General features: G+C 45.3%; 1 protein-coding gene across 3 annotated transcripts; it reads left to right on the forward strand.

Moving 5' to 3' along the window:
- Window positions 1-337: 337 nt before the first annotated feature.
- LOC106994967 (mpv17-like protein) lies at window positions 338-14,393 on the forward strand. 3 transcript variants are annotated; one of them, XR_013412376.1, is made up of 5 exons: window positions 338-780; window positions 4,759-4,829; window positions 12,231-12,260; window positions 12,342-13,552; window positions 14,026-14,393. XR_013412376.1 is itself a non-coding variant. In XM_015125685.3 (4 exons), the coding sequence occupies exons 1-4, from the start codon at window positions 471-473 to the stop codon at window positions 12,519-12,521; spliced, it is 591 nt and encodes a 196-aa protein (XP_014981171.3). In that variant the 5' UTR covers window positions 338-470; the 3' UTR covers window positions 12,522-14,393. The 3 variants fall into 3 exon arrangements, 2 of the variants coding, with proteins under 2 accessions (XP_014981171.3, XP_028696690.2); XM_015125685.3 differs by having other exon boundaries at window positions 12,342-14,393; XM_028840857.2 differs by lacking the exon at window positions 4,759-4,829 and having other exon boundaries at window positions 349-780; window positions 12,342-14,393.
- The last annotated feature ends 8,263 nt before the right edge of the window (window positions 14,394-22,656 follow it).

The raw sequence follows: 22,656 nt of genomic DNA on the forward strand, positions 1-22,656 counted from the left end.
CAGCTACTCCGGAGGCCGAGGCAGAAGAATCGCTTGAACCGGGAGGCGGAGGTTGCAGTGAGCCCAGATCGCGCCATTGCACTCCAGCCTGGGCGACAGAGCGAGACTCCGTCTCAAAAATATCTAATTAATTAATAAAAATAAAAATAAACAAGTAAATAAATAACCCCATGCCTTCTGCCTCTGTGGCTTTGCCTGTTCTGAGTATTTTGTGTGAATGGACCCATGCATGGGGGTGGGCCGGGCACCTTTCAAACGTTCACCCCCACAACGGCCCGTGGCCGCCGGATTGGACAGTGCGAGCTGAACGTGCGGGCCGGGCGCCCAATCGCTCCGGAGCGTCTGGAGGGGGCAGGTGCAGGTGCGGGCGGCGCCAGCTCAGGGGCTGCTGGAGGCCCAGGAGGCTCCACCGTGGTGCAGGAAGCTGCCTACCACGCCGGCTCCTGATCGCCGGCGCCCATAGCGCCGACATGGCGGGCTGGTGGCCGGCAGTGTTGCGCGCGGCCCGGCGCCACCCATGGCCCACCAACGTGCTGCTCTACGGCTCGCTCTTCTCGGCAGGGGACGCGCTGCAGCAGAGACTGCAGGGCGGCGAGGCCGACTGGCGCCAGACGCGGCGCGTGGCCACGTTGGCGGTGACCTTCCACGCCAACTTCAACTACGTGTGGCTGGGCCTGCTGGAGCGTGCGCTCCCGGGTCACGCGCCGCGCGCGGTGCTGGCCAAATTGCTCTGGGACCAGGTGGTCGGTGCGCCCATCGCGGTCTCGGCCTTCTACACCGGTGAGGGGCCGAGTATTGGGGGACTGGAGCCAGGGACTCGGGATCAAGCGGCTGGAGGGAGGGCGCTGCAGGAGCCTGGGGACCCGGGTAGGAGCTGAGGCTCTGAGACCGGGGCTGCTTCAGGGGCCTGGAGGGCTAGGGCAAAGGCTAGAGGCTGGGGTGTTTGATTGCGAGAAGTTGCGGGGGGCACTGGCTGGGGAGCCGGGAAATTGGGAAGCCAGAGGTCCAGCGGGTCAGGGGCTAGGGTCGGGGCTCAGACTCGGGGGTTGGATGTAGGTCAAGGCTGGAGCTGGCAGGGCTGGGGAGGTCTTTTCCCCCTGGAAAAGGGCCCACGGGAAAATAAAGGAGATCCCAGTTCAAGGCCATAGCAGCTGCATGATCATGAACCAGTCGTGGGCAGGGAAGGGACCGACCTGCTGTTCAGAAAATCCATGCCTGGGGCTCCGGGGCCAGCACAGGAACAAAACGCAAGGGGACCCATGACCCTGGGGGGCAGAGCAGGTGGAATCTGAGGTTGGGCCTGGATCTTCAGAAAACTCATGCCCAGGGGCCTAGTCCTGCTTTGGTGACAAGATTTTCCCCCGGGGGTCCCACGGAAGACATCAAGGGACCTTGGATCCTTGTCATTGGAGGACTATATACCTGTGAGGGTTCAGGGAACCCTCTCCTTAGAAAATGCGACCCGGGCCTGGGGTGTGGGGGACGGGGGCTTGACTGTGGAAACCTTCTCTACTGCCTACAATAAGAACAATGAAAATGTTACCTGAAAAATACCGGGGTTCATTCCCCTAACGAGTCCCAGATGACTCCATCAAGAGGCAGGTTTTGATCAATGGGAGTTTTACTTGGCACAAGTAAGGAAGACACTGGGCATGTTCTCCAAAGTAGTATGTCCCCCCGAGAAGGAGACAGGAGGGTTTTATGGGGTGATGGAGAAAGGAGAGGGCGCGTGATTGCATGCAGAATAGGGGTCCCAGTGAGTCATGATGCTAGCACATAGATTGCATAGGTTACATAGGTTATAGTCATGAAGCTATAGCTTCTCCCGGGGTGAAGACTTTAGCATGGAAATGAGGAGAGTTAACTTGGGTTCATCTATAAGTAACCTGGGGTCCCTTAGGAGCTGGTTTAAACAAACAGGGTGACCTCATTCCACCCAGGGTTGGGGAAGAACAGGTTGAGGGCAGGAGGCTGATTGCTCAAGCTGGTTAAATTCTTGTGATCTTTGGAGATCCTCCGTCTACTTACAGAACAGGCCCTGTAGCCTCTATCATCATTGCAATTTCTATAGCCTCGAAGGGGATGGGGTGGGTAACTGGGGAGAAAATCTCTATGGGTCTTAAGCCTGACCTTGGGATTGGGGAACACAGATTTCCCCCCAAATGGGAGGGAACTTCTCCTAAGGGCTGTTGGTGCTTTCTAAACCAGGTTGAGGTCAGACAAGCCACCATCTTGAAGAGAGCTACCCTGCCCCTTGAACCTTATTTTGAAGAGTTGGATTCACTTCCTTTCTCTACAGACCCCACCAGAAACACAAACCACCTGGTTGCCTATTGCCATTGCGGCCAACTACATGGCTGATGGGATCAGTGGGTCAGGAGGACAGACAGCCTGAGAGCTAGGGTCTCCTGTTTTATCAGAAGGTCTTTGCCTGGTCCCAGGGTGTGATTTCCAGACTAGATTTGCAAACAGCTTCCTAGCACCTGTTACAGAAGACTTGTACACTGGTGAAGGGGTAGGGGACCAGAATCCTATTTAATCCTGAAACAACTAGTGAGATTGTTCTCTTTTTCTTTTTCTTTTTTTTTTTTTTTTGGAGACAGAGTCTTGCTTTAGCAGGCTGTAGTGTGCAGTGGCCCGATTTCAGCTCACTGCAACCTCCATCTCCAGGTTCAAGCGATTCTCCTGCCTCAGCCTACCGAGGGACTGGGATTACAGATGTACACCACCACGCCCGGCTAATTTTTGCATTTTTAATGAAGACGGGGTTTCACCATGTTGGCCAGACTGGCCTCCAACTCCTAACCTCAAGTGATCTGCCCATCTCGGCCTCCCAAAGTGCTGGGATTACAGGCATGAGGCACCTAACCCAGCCAGTTTTCAGTTTTTCTGGTTCAGTTTCCCTCACCTCAAATTTCCATGAAGGGGGAAGTAGAAGGGGATGGATTAGAGGTTTGCATGAGGCTCTACATGGAAATTGCACCAATCAGATGATCTTTGTGCTGGGATCACCTTGGGGAACCAGAGTGGTAACAGATTAACAACTCTGGCTTGGGAATCAGACACCTGGGTTGAACTCCGTCTGCTGTTAACCTCTCTAAGCTCTTTTCCTCCTTTGTAACTCTACCTACCTTAGCGAATTGTAAGGAGGGACACATGAAATGAGGCGCATAAAGTACTTAGCATTTCATTAATGCTGGGTAAGTGGAACACAGTATTACCAATATTTTGCTGAGTCATGTAAGAATCTTCTGTAATTAACTAATAAGGCTCTTATTTCCCCTACCTCGTAATCGGGGATTGGAAAGAATTTTTAAAGTACTCTCAGTTTACAACCCTTTCTAAAATAGGAGAGCTTTGCCTTGCTACCTGAATTGCATTTTTCTTTTTTCCTTTTCTTTTTCTGAGACAAGGTCTCACTCTATTCCCTCAGGCTGAAGTGCAGTGATGTGATCACACCTCATTGCAGCCTCAACCTCCTAGGCTCAAGCAATCCTCCCACTTCTGCCTCTGGAGTAGTTGGGACCACAGGCGCACAGCCCTATACCTGGCTGGTTTTTAAATTGTTTTGTGGAGACAAGGTCTTGATATATTGCCCAGGCTGTGAATTTCTCTTCAGGAATGTTGAAGATCAACGTTTTCAAAGTGTTTTTAGGAAGACTGAATTGGTGTTCCACTTTCAAATTTTGAATAGGGTAATACTGATGGGAAATTTGTAGTTGCCAGAGTATTTGGGTCCACTAGCCTTTTTTTATTTTTATATTTTTGAGATGGACTCTTGCTCTGTCACCGAGTCAGGAACGCAGTGGTGTGATCTCAGCTGACTGCAACCTCCAAATCCTGGGTTCAAGTGATCCTTCTGCCTCAGCCTCCTGAGAGGCTGGAATTACAGGCATGCACCACCACGCGGGGCTAATTTTGTATTTTTAGTAGAGACGGAGTTTCTCCATGTTGGTCAGGCTGGTCTGAAACTCCCAACCTCAGGTGATCCACCCGCCTCAGCCTCCCAAAGTGCTGGGATTACAGGTGTGAGCCATCACAACCAGTCCACTAGCTTTTTTTTAAAAGATAGAAATTAAAATTTCAAAATGTTCAAATGTTCGACATTTCACAAAATCTTTGGAAGGTAGAGAAAAGTAACCAATAGACCCACTATTGTAACTTGATTCTTTTTGTGAATTGTTACAGTTTTTGAAAAAATAATTGTTCGCTATAACTTTTATACTCTACTATTCTCACTTCGTATTTATCATTCCTTTAAAATTTATCTAGTTTTAGAGTGGAGATTATGTTCTATTTTCTTTTCTTTTTTTTTTTTTTTTTTTGAGACAAGGTCTTGCTGTGTTGCCCAGGCTGGAGTGCAGTGTCATGATCACAGCTCACTGCAGCCTCCACCTCCCAGGCTCAAGCAATCCTCCCACTTCAGCCTCCTGAATAGCTATGACTACAGGCACGCCACCACACCTGGCTAATTTTTGTACTTTTTGTAGGGATGGGGTTTTGCCCTGTTGCCCAGGCTGGTCTCTAAACTCCTGGACTCGAGCAATCTGCCTGCCTCGGCCTCCCAAAGTGCTGCTGGGATTACAGGCTTGAGCCACCACGCCTGACTATGTTCTCTTTTCACTGTTGGATCAGAAGGGTCGTATTGATGGATGATAGTGATGGTTACTTTGCATTTTGGAATGGAAAACTTAAACATGCACTGTTATACGGTACCCTACTGAATCTTTTAAAATTCTTTTGGTGTTTTGCAAATAGGTATGAGTATTCTCCAGGAAAAGGATGACATATTTTTGGACCTGAAACAGAAATTCTGGAATACCTATCTGGTAAGTCAGGCATTTGCAAATGTAATCAGTATGTTTTTTGGCATATATATATATACACACACACACACACACACACACACATATATACACATATACAGAAAGTATTTTTCTGTGTATATATTTATAAATATTTAAAAATCTTTTAATTGACACGTATATGTGCATATTTTCAGTATACACATGATAATTTGATACATTTGTATAATCATATCAGGATTCTTTGTGTGTGTGTGTATGTGTGTGTGTGTGTATATATATATTTCTTTTTTTAATTAAAAAAAATTGTTTTTGAGACAGGGTCTCATTCTGTCACCGAAGCTAGAATGCAGGGGCATGATCATGGCTCACTGCAGCCTGGACCTCCTGAGCGCATGTGATCCTCCCACCTCAGCCTCCTGAGTAGCTGAGACTACAGGCATGTGCCACCACACCCAGTTAATTATTTTTACATTTTTTGGTGGAGAGAGTCTCACTATGTAGCCCAGGCTGGCCGCGAACTCTTGTGCTCCAGCGATTCTCCCACCTCAACATTAAGTCCATTTCTATTAAACTATTCCTAAATTAGAGAGCTCCAGTTTGGTTGGCAGAAGGGTCCAATATTTTGACAGAGAAATCTTCAAGTTATTTTGATAGATGTATGAGGAGAGGGTCTAAGAGTATCTGTACTTCTCATGAATTGGAAAGAAATAATGTCTCTGGGCCAGGCGCACTGGCTCACGCCTGCAATCCCAACACTTGGGAGTCTGAGGCAGGCAGATCACTTGACGTTAGGAGTTTGAAACTAGCCTGGCCAATATGGTGAAACCCTGTCTTTACTAAAAACACAAAAAATAGCTGGGCACGGTGGTGCATGTCTGTAATCCCAGCTGCCCAGCAGGCTGAGGCAGGAGAATCGCTTGAACTTGGAGACAGAGATTGCAGTGAGCCGAGATCGCACCACTGCACTCCAGCCTGGGCAACACAGCAAGACTCCATCTCAAAAAGAAAAAAAAAGAAGAAAATAAATAATATCTCAATGTTGTCAATGATTTCTGACTTTATTAATTCTTATTAATGATCACAATTTATTTTGTGAATTTTGCAGCCCAAGTGACAACAATTTATTCTGTAAATTGGGATTCTATTTGCAAAATAGGGACTGCAGACTGTGAGTGGCTTAATGGAGTCATTCCCACATTCAAAGCCAGTGTTTTCAGGTGAACTTTCTGCGGAGTCCTGGTGAAGAGAACTTTAACATCACAAAGGTATAGCAAAGGAGAAGGTTTCCAAGGGTTATTTCAAGGTTTGAAGCAAATCAGCGGTTTTACTGTTTGCTCGGCACAAATATATACAGTCCCGTCCAATACGTATTTATTCATTGATTCAGTTAATATTTATTGAACAGTGTCCTTAAGGCCTGGCAAAGTCAGGGATACTTTTCATCTCTGCCCTAGAGCATGTTTGATTGCATTCATCACAAGGAGGTAAATCTTTGGGATTACAGAATGTTCACAGACTGGCCTAGGGCTTCACATGTTCTTCATTCCCTATCAAAAGCAGTGTTGAGCCACACCCAGCTATTACCTCCATAGCTTCAAGCATCATCTGTTGGATGGTACCAATGGTACCAAGCCCCTGAACCAGCAGCATTACTTGATGGCTAGAGGTAGAGGATGGAGAGGTTTGAAGTCAGAGGCTTCCCGTGAGCCTCTATACTCAGGAACAGTAACTACAAGGAATGTGTTCAGAACTCTTGTGATTTCTCTTAGGGCAGAAATTGAGGACCCCATGGTGATAACCAAATGTGATTTTCTTCTGTTTGTTTTGTGTGTGTATGTGTGTGTGTGTGTGTGTGTTTAGATGGATTCTTGCTCTGTCCCCTAGTGGGGAGTGCAGTGGCACCATCTCGGCTCTCTGCAACCTCTGCCTCCTAGGTTCAAGCAGTTCTCCTGCCTCAGCCTCCTGAGTAGCTGGAATTACAGACTTGCACCACCACATCCAGCTAATTTTCTGTATTTTTCAGTAGAGATAGGGTTTCACCATGTCGGCCAGGTTGGTCTTGAACTCCTAACCTCAGGTGATCCGCCTGCCTAAGCCTCCCAAAGTCCTCCCAAAAGAGCCCAGGAGTTTGAGACCAGCCTGGGCAACATAGTGAAACCCATCTCTACAAAAATAAAATAAATGAGCTGGGCATAGTGGCATGTGTCTGTGGTCCCAGCTGCTCAGGAGGCTGAGATGGGAGGATTGCAAGCCTGGGAGGTTGAGGCTGCCGTGAGCTGTGATTGCATAGCTGCACACCAGCCTGAGTGACAGAGTGAGACCTTGTTTCAAAAAAAAAAAAAAAAAAAAAAGCAGGAAGTAGAATTGGGAAAGAAAGAAGCTTCAGGCAGGGATTTGTATGTGAACACAGGAATATTTGCATACTGTTTTAATAAAAGAGTGGTTACAATGAGTGAGTCTCATCTACCTTCAGGAAAAGAAAGAAGGTAAACTAGTGGTCTGAAGCCCAGCCCATTTGGAGATTTTGTGGGAAGATTTCCTGTAATAAAACTGTTGACCAGGCAGGATGACTCAAGCCTGTAATCCCAGCACTTTGGTAGGCTGAGGCAGGTGGATCATGAGGTCAAGAGATCGAGACCATCCTGGTAATTTGATGAAACCCCGTCTCTACTAAAAATATAAAAATTAGCTGGGCATGGTGGAGGGCACCTGTAATCCCAGCTACTCAGGAGCTGATGTGGGATAATTGTTGGAACCCGGGAGTTAGAGGTTGCAGTAAGCCAAGATCGTGCCACTGCACTCCAGGCTGGCGACAGAGGGAGACTCCCTTAAAAAAAAAAAAAAAAAGAAAGAAAGAAAAGTGTCTTCCAGGTGCTGTCTTAGGTGTGTTAGTGGAACATACCCAAAAAACCATATAAAACACAGATTCTGACCTAAAAGGACTTAGAGTCTAGTGGGATGGATAGATAAATAGACAAGTCATTAACTAGAGTTTGACCAGAAATGCTTTCAGATTCCATGGGTACTTAGCACAGTGAGGAGGTGTAGAGGGATCAAGGAAGTCTTGCTGGGGCCAGGCACCAGTGGCTCATGCCTGTAATTCCAGCACTTTGGGAGGCCAAGGTGGGTGGATTGCTTGAGCTCAGGAGTCTGAGACCAGCCCGGGCAATATGACGACGAAACCTCATCTCCAGAAATACAAAAATGAGCTGGGCATGGTGGCTTGCACCTATATTCTCAGCTACTCAGGAGGCTGAGGTGGGAGGATCTCCTGAGCCCAGGAGGTTGAGACTGAAGTAAGCTATGATTGTGCCAGTGCACTCCAGCCTGGGCAAGACAGTGAGGCCCTGCCTCAAAATAAATAAATAAATAAAAAGATCTGGAGTTATGCACATACTGGGGGACAGGGCATTCCAGGGGCAGAAGAGCTGAGTAGAGGTGACAATGTGTGAAGCACCATGGTATGCCTGGAGGGGAGAAACCACAGGCAGTTTGGTGTTCACAGAGTATTTGTTGAACAACTTGGAATGAGTTTGCATCCTAGAGACTGTTGAATGCCTGGAGCTGAGGATCTTGAACTTCACGGTTAGGTAATGGCAGCAAAGGAAACCAAAGTGGGGGGTTATCGTAACCAAGTTCACATAAGAAATAAAGCACGTTGGGTGTAGTGGCTCATGCCTGTGATCCTAACACTTTGGGAGGCTGAGGCAGGAGGATCCCTTGAGGTTAGGAGTTTGAGACCAGCTTGGACAACACAGCAAGACCCTGTCTGTATTTAAAAAAATAAAACTGCCCTGGCATGGTGGCTCATGCCTGTAATCGCAGCACTTTGGGATGCTGAGGCGAGCGGGTCACTTGAGGTCAGGAGTTTGAGACCAGCCTGACCAAAATGGTGAAGCCCGTTCTTTCCTGAAAAATACAAAAAATTAGCCGGGTGTGGTGGCACACACCTGTAATCCCAGCTACTTAGGAGGCTGAGGCAGGAGAGTCACTTGAACCTGGGAGGCGGAGATTGCAGTGAGCCGAGACTGCACCACTGCACTCCAGTCTGGGTGACAGAGCAAGACTCCGTCTCAACAACAACAACAACAACAACAAAAGAAAAGAAAAGAAAAGAAAAGAAATGAGGTGAGTTCAGTTTGGGAAACGTTGAATGCCAGATGCCTTTGGGCTATTCAGAGGGAGATTGCCGAAGCACAGAAGAGAGTTCGTGGCAGTGTTTAATTATTTTTAGTGCTCACATGTCCCAGATTCGGCCAGTGGGAGTCCCTCCAAGCTGGTTCCTGTGTCCTGTGACATCACCCGTCTTCTTTCTCCTTTTCTTCTTTCATAAGCCACTTCCTTTCTGGCATGACAGTATGTTCCAGAACCATCTTGTACCTTGCACCTGCCCTGCCCTGGCCCTACAATCAGCCAATTCTCTGAGGCATCCTGATTTCTTTTGTGGGGGAATGGTTTGGGAACAAAATATACTACTGCATGATACCACATTCTGACAAGAAAAAAAACACAGCCATAAGAAATAAAGCCATGGACAGGGACAGTGGCTCACGCCTGTAATCCTAACACTTTGGGAGGCAGAGGTGGGAGGATTGCTTAGGGCCGGGAGTTCAAGACCAACCTGGCCCACATAGTGAGGGCTCATCTCTTTTTTTTTTTTTTTTTTTTTTGAGACGGAGTCTCGCTCTGTCGCCCAGGCTGGAGTGCAGTGGCCGGATCTCAGCTCACTGCAAGCTCCGCCTCCCGGGTTCATGCCATTCTCCTGCCTCAGCCTCCCAAGTAGCTGGGACTACAGGCGCCCGCCACCTTGCCTGGCTAGTTTTTTGTATTTTTTTTTAGTAGAGACGGGGTTTCACCGTGTTAGCCAGGATGGTCTCGATCTCCTGACCTCGTGATCCGCCTGTCTCGGCCTCCCAAAGTGCTGGGATTACAGGCTTGAGCCACCGCGCCCGGCCTCATCTCTATTAAGAAAAAAAAAAAAAGAAAGAAAGAAGGAAAGCCATGTTTGGATGAGTTTAGTCTTCTGATTATTTTTGCTAAAGTTTTAAATTCTTTTTTTTTTTTAAGACAGAGTCTTGTTCTGTTGCCCAGGCTGGAGTTCAGTGGTGCAGTCTTGGCTCACTGCAATCTCCGCCTCCCGGGTTCAAGGGATTCTCCTGCCTCAGCCTCTTGAGTAGCTGAGATTACAGGTTCCTGCCATCATGCCCTGCTAATTTTTGTGTTTTTAGTAAAGACAGGGTTTCTCCATGTTGGTCAGGCTGGTCTCAAACTCCCCACTTCAGGTGACCCCCTGCCTTTGCCTCCCAAAGTGCTGGGATTATAGGGGTATATTTTGTGTTTAAAGTATATTTAAAAATTAAGGGCCAGGCTCAGTGTCTCATGCCTGTAATCCCAGCAGTTTGGGAGTCCGAGGTTGGCAGATCGTCTGAGGTCGGGAATTTGAGATGCATAACAAGAGCGAAAGTCCGTCTCAAAAAATAAATAAATAAATAAATAAATAAACAAATAAATAAAAATATACATTATGTTCAGGTGCGGTGGTTCACACCTGTAATCCCAGCACGTTGGGAGGCCGAGGCAGGCAGATCACCTGAGGTCAGGAGTTCGAGACCAGCCTAGCCAATATTGCAAAACCCTGTCTCTACTAAAAATAGAAAAAATTAGTCGGGCGTAGTTGTGTGCACCTGTAATCCCAGCTACTCAGAGGCTGAGGCAGGAGAACCGTTTGAACCCGGGAGGTGGAGGTTGCAGTGAGCCGAGATTGCACCATTGCACTCCAGCCTGGGCAACAAGAGCGAAACTCCACCTCAAAAAAAACAAAACAAAACATATATATATACACACACACATATACACATTATATGTAATATCTACTTTTGAATATAAACATAAATATTATAAAACTTTTATTGCAATTGTTCATTTTAGAAACTTCAAAAATACAAATTAGTGAAAAGAAGAAAATAAGTCTATAATACCACTTTTAAGGACTATTTTAAAAACTTCTAGCCTTTTTTTGAGGTATAATTTACATACCAAGACTTTAAAAAAAAAAATTCATAATGGTGACTTTTTCATCAGACTGTATAGGATAAAGTTTGTTAAAATGTCTATCTAAGATACTTTGTAATATATGAACATTTCAGCTAAACTTGTTCTATAGCATCACATGATTTGAATATATTATTAGAAAATCATTCCATAAACAATGGTTTGGTATATAGTATTAACAATTCAAGGCTGGGCACAGTGGCTCATGGCTGTAATCCTTTGGGAGGCCGAGGCAGGCAGATCACCTGAGGTCAGGAGTTCAAGACCAGCCTGGCCAACATGGTGAAACCCTGTCTCTACTAAAAATACAAAAATTAGCCGGGCATGGTGGCAGGCGCCTGTGATCCCAGCTACTCAGGAGGTTGAGGCAGGAGAATCGTTTGAACCTGGGAGGCAGAGGTTGCAGTGAGCCAAGATCTTGCCACTGCATTGCAGCCTAGGCAACAGAATGAGACTCCATCTCAAAATAAATAAATAAATAAATAAATAAATAAATAAATAAAATAATTTGGGTGAGGTGACTCACGCCTGTAATCCCAGCACTTTGGGAGGCTGTGGTGGGCTATTACTTTTGCCTGGGAGTTCGAGACCAGCCTGGACAACACAGAGATTCCATGTCTCAAAAAGAAAAAATTAAATTAAAAAAATAAAAAGTAAAGAATTCATTGATGATTCTGTATTTACAAATATATTCCTGCATCATTTTTTCATGGTAACCAGGAAATGGCAATGCATAAATATATGTTGTCATTTCCAAAGCAGCCGTCTTCCAGAATTGGTACTGATTCTAGTAGACCTTTCATTCTGGTGTTAAAAATATAATTAATACAAATGTCTTGTACCTAATAGCTTTTTCCCCACAATTCCCCAACCCCCTCACTCTAGAGGCCTTAAGTAGTCTAATTTAATCAGCTTAGTCTGAAATGTAATACTACCTCAGCATCTAGTTGGCCTAGTATTTCTTACTCTTTTATGGAATGAACTGTGCAACTGTTTTGTGTGGTTAAAAGGTATGCTAGGCCGGGTATAGTGACTCACACCTGTAATCCCAGGCCAAGGTGGGCGGATCACCTGAGGTCGGGGGTTGGAGACCAGCCTGGCCAACACGGTGAAAACCCATCTCTACTAAAAATACAAAAATTAGCCGGGTGAGGTGGTGTGCGCCTGTAATCCCAGATACTCAGGAGACAGAGGCACGAGAATTGCTTGAACCCAGGAGGCAGACGTTGCAGTGAGCTAAGATTACACCACTGCACTCCCGTCTGGGCAACAGGGTGAGACCCTGTCTCAAAAAATAAAAAATAAAATAAATAAAAAATAAAAGGCATTCTAATAAAGTTGTTGCTTTTTTTTTTTTTTTTTTAATTCCAGAGCGGACTGGTGTACTGGCCTTTTGTACAGGTAAGTTCCGCCTACTCAGTAATATTAACTCAGGGCTTTGGTTTCCATGTGGCCCTAACGAACTCTCTGTCTCTGTTCCAGCTGACCAACTTCAGCCTTGTTCCTGTTCAATGGAGAACAGCTTACACTGGAGTCTGTGGTTTTCTCTGGGCCATCTTCGTCTGTTTTTCCCAGCAGCGTGGTGACGGCACATTGAAGTCAGCTTTCACCATTTTACGTACAAAGTGGACCAGTGCCATAGAAGGGTCCCCGGAGAAATGAGAAGTCAAGGACTCTCTTAAAGGGACCACATATTTGACCTAAAATGCACAGAACTGCCTGCAGACAAAATACTTGATGTGCCAATTATGCATTTCATTTTGAGGAATTACTGCTATTTATAAACCCACTTAAAAAAATTATGATTATTTTTGAATTGTATTCAGATATTTTTTCCTGTTCCAGTCTGAAATATTACTTCTCTAATATTTTGGTTGATATGAATAATAGTGGCAAAATGGCATTTCAGAATTATTAATATTTCTAATATTTTAACCCAAGTTTCGGGAAACTTGGTTTTGATGTTTACATTTCTATTCTAAAATCTCAGGTTATCTCCCGAACACTTTTGGGCAGATGAACTTTTATACCAAAAAATAGTTCTCATAGTGAATTTTAATTTACATAGAACTCAATCGAAATGAAGATTTAAAAACAAGATTTCCCCAAAGCATATATAATTTGTTATTTTTTTACTAAAATTCAGTAAATACTTTTTTTTTTTTTTTTGAGATGGAGTCTCGCTCTGTCTCCCAGGCTGGAGTGCAGTGGCACGATCTCAGCTCACTGCAGCCTCCACCCTCCAGGTTCAAGCAATTCTCTTGCCTCAGGCTCCTGCGTAGCTGGGATTACAGGCATGTGACACCACTGACACCACTACACCACGCCATGCCTCGCCTGATTTTTGTATTTTGTTTGTTTGTTTTTGTTTTTGAGCTCCACCTCCCTTTTCACGCCATTCTCCTGCCTCAGCCTCCCGAGTAGCTGGGAGTACAGGCATCCACCCCCATGCCTGGATAACTTTTTGTGTTTTTAGTAGAGATGGGGTTTCACCGTCTTAGCCAGGATGGTCCCCATCTCCTGACCTTGTGATCCAGCCGCCTCGGCTTCCCAAAGTGCTGTGATTACAGGCGTGAGCCACCGTGCCCGTCCTAATTTTTGCATTTTTAGTTTCACCATGTTGACAAGGACGGTCTCGATCTCCTGACCACATAAGTCGCCTGCCTCGGCGTCCCAAAGTGCTGGGATTACAGGTGTGAGCCACCGCAACAGACTTTTTGTTTTTCCTTTTTTTGAGACAGAGACTCACTCTGTCACCCAGGCAGGAGTGCAGTGGCATGATTTCCGCTCACTGCAACCTTCACCTCCTGGGTTCAAACAATCCTACTGCCTCATCCTTCAGAGTAGCTGGGATTACAGGCCTGTGCCACCATGCCTAGCTCATTTTTGTATATATATATTTTTTTGAGACGCAGTCTCGCTCTGTCACCCAGACTGGAGTGCAGTGGCCGGATCTCAGCTCACTGCAAGCTCTGCCTCCTGGGTTCAGGCCATTCTCCTGCCTCAGCCTCCTGAGTAACTGGGACTACAGGCACCTGGCACCTCGCCCGGCTAGTTTTTTGTATTTTTTAGTAGAGACAGGGTTTCACCGGGTTAGCCAGGATGGTCTCGATCTCCTGACCTCGTGATCCGCCCGTCTCGGCCTCCCAAAGTGCTGGGATTACAGGCTTGAGCCACTGTGCCAAGCCCATTTTTGTATTTTTAGTAGAGACGGTGTTTTGCCGTGTTGGCTAGGCTGGTCTCCAACTCCTGGCCTCTAATGATCCACTCAGCTTGGCCTCCCAAAGTGCTGGGATTATCGGCATGAGCCACCACACCTGGCTCAGTAAGTATGTTTTTTTATTATCAAAAAAAGAGTAGTGTATGATTGGTGTATTCTGTATAGAATGTATTTTATTGATGTCTTCTATTTTTATAATTTCTGAGTTAAGTACTTTTTAATGAATGTTTTTTAGTTTGGGCACATTCAGTTGACTAAAGCACTTCATTTCCCAGATATATGAAATAAAATATTTCGCTGCTTTTCCAATTTCACACGGATGTTATTTTGTGAAAATCAGTGCTTTAAGATAAACCTTTATACTTCAAGATAAACATGAGAAACTTGATCTTTTATTTATTTTTTATTTTTTTATTTTTTGAGACGGAGTCTCGCTCTGTCGCCCAGGCTGGAGTGCAGTGGCGCGATCTCGGCTCACTGCAAGCTCCGCCTCCCGGGTTCACGCCATTCTCCTGCCTCAGCCTCCCGAGTAGCTGGACTACAGGCGCCCACAACCGCGCCCGGCTAATTTTTTGTATTTTTAGTAGAGACGGGCTTTCACCGTGGTCTCTATCTCCTGACCTTGTGATCCGCCCGCCTCGGCCTCCCAAAGTGCTGGGATTACAGGCGTGAGCCACCGCGCCCGGCCAGATCTAATATTTAATATTTATTCAGTTCGTCTAACTTCTAAACCATCAGATTTAAAAATTACGTAACTATCTCAAGAAGTTTCACTTGGATGTAGTCATTCACGCTTGTAATCCCAGCACATTGGGAGGCTGAGGTGGGAGGATCGCTTAAAGCAAGGAGTTTGAGACCATCCTGGGCAATATAGCAAGATCCCATCTCTATTTTTAAAAAAAATTCACTTTGTGAGGCCGAGGCAGGCGGATCACGAGGTCAGGAGATCGAGACCATCCTGGCTAGCATAGTGAAACCCTATCTCTACTAAAAACACAAAAAATTAGCCAGGCGTGGTGGCGGGTGCCTATAGTCCCGGCTACTCAGGAGGCTGAGGCAAGATAATGGCGTGAACCTGGGAGGTGGAGGTTGCAGTGAGCGGAGATCACGCCACTGCACTCTAGCCTAGGCGACAGAGCGAGACTCCATCTCAAAAAATAAAAAAAGTTTCAACAAATTCCACCTAAGAATTCCACCAGAGTTCTATTGTCTCCAATATCATGTTCCACGGATTTCAAGTTGTGAAGGCCTGAACTGTTCATTTATCTTGAGAATTTATATTTAAGCTTAAGACTATATACCTAAAAATTGAGCATATAATTTGTATAATTTATGTAAGTTTCTGTAAGTCATAAACATGTAGTTTCCAAGTGTATAATTTATCTGAATGTAATAGGCATTAATATATTTTACATTATTGGGACCATAGTAAAGCAATTTCTAAATGGTTTGTAAAATAACTTATTTGCGTTGTTGTAAAAGTAGTTAATACAATGGAAAAACTGTTTCATAATAATAAGATACATTTTAACATCAAAATACATCAAAAAATGTACCCAAGGTAATTGTACGTACTGCCTGGCAAACCTTTACAGAAGCTGTGGTATCACTTTTATGATGGAAGAATAGTGTTTGCATTTTGTATAAAAGTACTTGGGGCTGGACGTGGTGGCTCATGTCTATAATCCCAGTTCTTTGGGAGGTGAAGGCAGGTGGATCGTCTGAGCCCAGGAGTTTGAGACCAGCCTAGGCAACATGGCAATAGCCTGTCTCTCTAAAACATACAAACATTAGCCAAGCATGGTGGTGTGAGCCTGTAGTCCCAGCTACTTGGGAAACTGAGGCAGGAGGATCTCGAACCCAGGAGGCAGAAGATGAATACATCAATGGATGCAACTGAATGAGGTGAGGTCTCTTGAAGGAGAGAGCAAAAGAGATTTAAATAATAACAATTATAATAAGGCTGGGTGCGGTGGTTCACGCTTGTAATCCTGGAACTTTGGCAGGCCAAGACAGGCGGATTGGTTGAGGTCAGGAGTTCAAGACTGGCATGGCCGACATGGTGAAACCCTGTCTCTATTAAAAATAGAAAATTAGCTGGACATGGTAGTATGTGCCTGTGGTCTCAGCTACTCAGGTGGCTGAGACAGGAGAATCGCTTGAACCTGGGAGGCATACGTTGTAGTGAACCGATAAATACAAAAAGTATTAAAGTACTAACAGGAAAATTTCCACTGATCACCCTTTAGCTTTAAATAATGCAGAAACATATGCCCAGTTTACTTGTAATTTTTTTTTTTTTTTTTTTTTGAGACGGAGTCTCGCTCTGTCACCCGGGCTGGAGTGCAGTGGCCAGATCTCAGCTCACTGCAAGCTCCGCCTCCCAGGTTTACGCCATTCTCCTGCCTCAGCCTCCCGAGTAGCTGGGACTACAGGCGCCCGCCAACTCACCCGGCTAGTTATTTTGTATTTTTTAGTAGAGACGGGTTTCACCATGTTACCAGGATGGTCTCGATCTCCTGACCTCATGATCCACCCGTCTCGGCCTCCCAAAGTGCTGGGATTACAGGCTTGAGCCACCGCGCCCGGCCTACTTGTAATTAAAAATCATGCATCGTTCACAATTTATCAGTCTTGTTTATTTGTGAAAAACGAATACAAGTTATTCTCTTTTACCTGTATTGTGATTGGTTTGGTGAGAGGGAATTGGGCCACTTGAGAGTTTGTGCATGTTTAAAATTTTCTGGCCAGGCACGGTGGCTCATGCCTGTAATCCCAGCGTTTTGGGAGGCCAGGACAGGTGGATCACTTCAGCTCAGGAGTTCAAGACCAACCTGGGCAACATGGTGAAACCCTATCTCTACCAAAAATACAAAAAGTAGCTGGATGTGGTGGCTTGCACCTGTACTTCCAGCTACTTGGGGGGCTGAGGCAGGAGGATCGCTCAAGCCCAGGAGGCGGAGGTTGCAGTGAGCCGAGATCATGCCACTGCACTCCAGCTAAGGCAACAGAGCAAGACTCTGTCTTAAAAAAAAAAAAAAGAAAGAAAAGAAAAGAAAAGAAAATTAACTTTGGTATTTCAGGTTGAATTTAAATGGGGACTTCACATCAACTGTGTTCACTACAGTGGACCAAATTAAGTGTTGAGAGATTATCTGGAACTGCAATTTCTAACTTATACGTGATTGCTATAAACCTTATCTGTTTACTGTTTCTCTTCCAAGGACCATCAGTCATCCTTTAAAATTCATCTGAAGCTATGAAAAGGTATTTTTTGTTACATGGGCAGTTCACTGTTAGTACAGTAAAATGTTACGTGAATTTCTACAGAATGTTTGCCAAAATGAATTATATCTAGAATATGCTTAACAATATATTCTGGAGGCAGCTTTCATTTGAAATTAGGTTCATCTTCTGAGAGTATTAAAAAGTTAATGGGTTTTTGTGCCTGAAGATTCTGACGCTGCATTTGGCTACATTTAATCCACTTACACCCATAAGGTTTAGCATCTAAAAAAATTAAATCACTGCTAATGCAATTAAAATGATTGAAAAAGTTTCTTTTTATACTTTCAACAGCTGATACATAAAAAGGGAAATCTGGAATTTAAAGATAAAGTAAGTGCTGGAGTTGAAAGGTTAGGAACACATGAAGATCTATGAAGTGTAGCTAACCATGTGAATAGAAGGCAGTAATGACTGAGTCACATTTTTGGTATATATCAAGTAAAAGCTTGTCTTTTCCCAGTTCTCTTCTGCTTTGTAAGTGTATCCTTCTCTAACTACATCTTTTTTCATCCATTTCTTCCTTCCTCTTTCTTTATCCACAATCCAACCAAACCCACTGCTTTCTCCTCTCACCCCCTGCCCACGCCATAACCCAACCAAACCCACCACTCTCTCCTCCCACCCCCTGCCCATGCCATGACCACTTGAATATTCCGGGAGGGCAGAATAATTGTAATAAGGCAAAGAGCTTATTACACTTGTTACACTTAAGGACTCGACAGCCTTGCTTTAGGATGGTAGCGGAGGATCCTCTCTGTTCTCTGGGAGAAGAAAAGGAGAAAGGACCCTCCCAGGGATAATTTATTTTTATTTGAGATGGCATCTCACTGTGTTGCCCAGGCTGCAGTGCAATGGTGTGATCTTGGCTCACTGCAACCTCAGCCTCCCGAGTAGCTGAGACTACAGGCATGTGCCACCATACCCAGCGAATTTTTGTATATTTAGTAGAGATGGGATTTCACCATGTTGCCCAGACTGGTCTTGAACTCCTGACCTCAAGTGATCTGCCTATCTGTCTATGATATTTTAGATTGGCAGTTGCAAACTAGTGGTCCACAGCGTGCTTTTTATGACACCTCCAAGGTTTGAAGACTTTGATTTCATATTAAAAATCTGGGTTTCAGGCTGGGTGCGGTGTTGCACACCTGTAATCCCAGCACTTTTGGAGGCTGAGGCGGGTGGATCACCTGAGGTCAGGAGTTCAAGACCAGCCTGGGGCCAGCATGGTGAAACTCTGTCTCTACTAAAAATACAAAAATTAGCTAGACGTGGTGGCACGTGCCCATAATCCCAGCTACTCGGGAGGCTGAGGCAGGAGAACTGCTTGAACCAGGGAGGTGGAGGTTGCAGTGAGCCAAGATCGTGCCACTGCACTCAAGCCTAGGCAACAGAGTGAGACTCCATCTCAAAAATAAACAAGTAGGAAATAAATAAATAAAATCTGAGTTTCAGGCCAGATGTGGTGGTGCACTCCTGCAATCCCAGCACTTTGGGAGGCTGAGATGGGCCAACAGCTTGAACTCCGGAATTCCAGGACAGCCTGGGTAACATGGCAAAACCCCATCTCTACAAATAATACAAAAATATTAGCTGGGTGTGGTGGAGTGCGCCTGTAATCCCAGCTATTTTGGGGCCTGAGGTGAGAGGATTGCTTGAGCCTGGGAGGTTGAGCTGAGATCACACTCCCACACTCCAACCTGGGCAACAGAGCCAGACTGTCTCAAAAAAAAAAAAAAAAAAAAAAAAAAAAAAAAAATCTGGTTTTCTGGCATCTCAAAAAAAAAAAAAACAGGAAAGCTCTGGGCGCACGGCTGCTACAGTCCTCTATTAAGCAATGTGCTGCAGCACGGGTCCTTAACCCCTGGGCCATGGACCTGTACTGGTCGGTGGCCTGTTAGGAACTGGGCCACAGAGCAGGCGGTGGACGATTGAAGCTTCATCTGTATCTCTGGCCGCTCACCATTGCTTGCATTACTGCCTGAGCTCTGCCTCCTGTCAGATCAGCATCATCATTAAATTCTCACAGGAGCATGAACCCTGTTGTGAATTGCACACATGAGGGATCTAGGTTGCGTATTCCTTATGCGAATCTAATTCCTGATGATTTGAGGTGGAACAGTTTCATCCCGAGACCATTGCCCTCCTGCATCCCACCCCTTGCCGCCTATGGAAAAATTGTCTTCCACAAAGCAGGTCCCTGGTGCCACAAATGTTGGGACCGCTATGCTTTAGAATCTGCCATGAATCTGCAGCCTCTATTATACAGTTCCCTATAGACTTCGCTTCCTACGGTCTTACTTTCTGCCTTACAGGCATTTGAGTTTGCAGTCCTTGTTTTTGTTAGTACGTTACGCTGGTGACATTGACCAAATGACCACACATTAATTATAAGCTTAGTTGATAATGACTTCAATGGAATAACACGACGTAGTACTGTGACAATACTTCTTGCATGTATCTGCAGGTGGAATTGTAAACCTGGTGGTCCGAGATGGTCTAATTCGATCTTCCTATGTAGCTCGTTATATTAATAGTGGTAACATTTGAGGTGGTGATTCAGCGTTTCAATGCCTCTTTTCATGGCAACAACAAATGTTTTCCTTCTGAATCAGCATTAACCTAGATGTTACTGTGGATCAAAATTAGACTCTACATTTTCAACCACAGAAATATCGGGTAGTAAAAATTTTTCTAAATATTGATTGCCTACGTAGGTTATGTAATTAGCATATGTTTATAGTTCTGCGATTTATGCGTGGCTGCTACAGAGCCGGGAGGGGGTAAAGCAACAGCGTTTTCTCAGTTGTTCGAGCAGCATTATGTTATAATGAATAGGTAATATTAAATTGGGCTGATGAATCATATTACAGTAATCCAATATTTCGCTTGTAAAGTCCCTGAGGTTTACAGAAGGAAATCTTTTATAATAACAAGAAGAGTGAGGCATGTGCTTCGGTCTTTGTTTCCTAGTTATACCATCCTGGGTAAGGAGCTCAACTTTTCTCTGCCAAAATTAAATGAGGATTAAATGAGATCATATGTGTGAAGGTGTGAAGGACAGTGCCTGGCACATAGTAGGATCAATCAATGTTAGTATCTCTAAAATAGAGATTGATTCTGAAGATCCATAAAGTGGTAGAACTGATCTTAAGATTCCCAAATGATAGAATTGTTCTTTATTTGCCTAAGCAATAGGGGCTTACTTATTTTGTATGTCCAGGGGATCCTTTTTTTTTTTTTTTTTTTAGTAATTTTTATTTATTTAAGACAGAGTCTCACTGTGTCCCCCAAGCTGGAGTGCAGTGGCACCATTTTGGCTTACTGCAACCTCTACCTCCCTGGTTCAAGCAATTCTCCTGCCTCAGCCTCCTGAGTGGCTGGGATTACAGGTGCGCACCACCATGCCCAGATAATTTTTGTATTTTTAGTAGAGACGGGGTTGTGCCATGTTGGCCAGGCTGGTCTTAAACTCCTGACCTCAGGTGAATCAGCTGCCTTAGCCTCCCAAAGTTCTGGGAATGCAGGTGTGAACCACTGTACCTGGCCTTTTTTTTTTTGAGACAGGATCTCACTGTTGCCCAGACTGGAGTGCAGTGGCACTACCATGCCTCACTGAAGCTTCGAACTCCCTGGCTCAAAAGACTCTCCCACCTCAGCCTCCCAAGTAGCTGGGACCACAGGTATGCACCACCACACCCAATTTTTTTTTTTTTTTTTTTTTTTTGAGAAGAGTCTCGCTCTGTCGCTCAGGCTGGAGTGCAGTGGCATGTTCTTGGCTCACTGTAACCTCTACCTCCCCGGTTCAGGCAATTCTCCTGCCTCAGCCTTCCGAGTAACTGGGACTATAGGCGCATGTCCCCAGGCCTGGCTAATTTCTTTTGTATTTTTTAAGTATAGGCAGGGTTTCACCGTGTTAGCCAGGATGGTCTGGATCTCCTGACCTGGTGATCCGCCCACCTCGGCCTCCGAAAGTGCTAGGATTACAAGTGTGAGCTACCACGCTCAGCCCTAGTATTTTTTTTTTTTTTTTCGTAGTGATGAGGTCTTACCATGTGGCCCAGGCTAGTCTTGAATTCCTGGAATGAAGTGATCCTCCCACCTTGACCTCCGAAAGTGTTGGAATTATAGGCATGAGCCACGGCACCGAGTTTCCTTCTTAAGTAGTTTTAAGGGGAAGAAGAAAGAAAAAGACTGATTTTCTTCCCTTCCACTACCAAGACAGGCAAAACACACCAGAACACTTTGCTTAGCATTTCCTTTCTAAAGTGACCAAAATTTACAATAGACACTTAAAATATGTACTGGAATATATCCCAGTCATATCCCTAGTCTATAACTCAGCTGTATGCAGCTCGTTTATCTTATTAATGCTATGGATCAGCAATAGTTTATGTTTTCATGTTACCTGAGGCCATGCAATCCTCTTTTTTGGTTGTTGAAATAATTTCTGTAACTTTATTTCACCATTTCAATTGCCAACATTAATTCAACAATATTTAAGCTATCTGTCCCAGACACTATGCTAGCCTTTGGAGATATCCAAGGTGAATAAAATAGGACCCTGCTGTCTGTTTGCCTACGGTCTAGCAGACAGACCTTTTTTTAAATTTTATTTTTGAGAATGAGTCTAGCTCAGCCACCCACGCTGGGATGCAGTGGTGCAATCTAGGCTCACTGCAATCTCCACCTCCCGGGTTCACATCATTCTCCTGCCTCAGCTTCCCGAGTAGCTGGGACTACAGGTGTCCGCCACCACGCCCAGCTAATTTTTTGTGTTTTTAGTAGAGACGGGGTTTCACTGTGTTAGCCAGGATGGTGTCGATCTCCTGACCTAATTGATCCGCCCGCCTCGACCTCTCAGAGTGCTGGGATTACAGGGGTGAGCCACTGCGCCTGTGTACTTTTTTTTGTTGAGGCGGAATCTCGCTCTCTTGCTCAGGTTGGAGTCCAGTGGCGCAATCTTGGCTCACTGCAACCTTCGCCTCCCGGGGTCAAGCGATTCTCCTGCTTCAGCCTCCGGAGTAGCTTGGACTACCGGCGCGTGTCACCACGCCCAGCTAATTTTTGTATTTTTACTAGAGATGCGGTTTCGCCATGTTGCCAGGCTGGTCTGGAAATCCTGACCTCAGGTGATCTACCCGCCTCAGCCTCCCAAAGTGCCGGGATTACAGGCATGAGCCACCGCACCCGGCCAGCAGACAGACTTCTAAGCAAATTACAGCTACCACTTCTTGTATGCTCACTAACTGTAGATAAGGGTCTTTGCCACGCCCTTTACATCATGTGGTA

This window comes from Macaca mulatta, chromosome 20 (assembly GCF_049350105.2).
Source record: "Macaca mulatta isolate MMU2019108-1 chromosome 20, T2T-MMU8v2.0, whole genome shotgun sequence".
Taxonomy (NCBI): Eukaryota; Metazoa; Chordata; class Mammalia; order Primates; family Cercopithecidae; genus Macaca; species Macaca mulatta.

What these genes read in the sequence shown, in the direction of transcription:
- LOC106994967 (XM_015125685.3), top strand. Translation starts at nt 471, where the DNA reads ATGGCGGGCTGGTGGCCGGCAGTGTTGCGCGCGGCCCGGCGCCACCCA. An exon ending in GGTCTCGGCCTTCTACACCG is followed by an intron (nt 781 to 4,758) that starts GTGAGGGGCCGA and finishes TTTTGCAAATAG; the next exon opens with GTATGAGTATTCTCCAGGAA. An exon ending in AATTCTGGAATACCTATCTG is followed by an intron (nt 4,830 to 12,230) that starts GTAAGTCAGGCA and finishes TTTTAATTCCAG; the next exon opens with AGCGGACTGGTGTACTGGCC.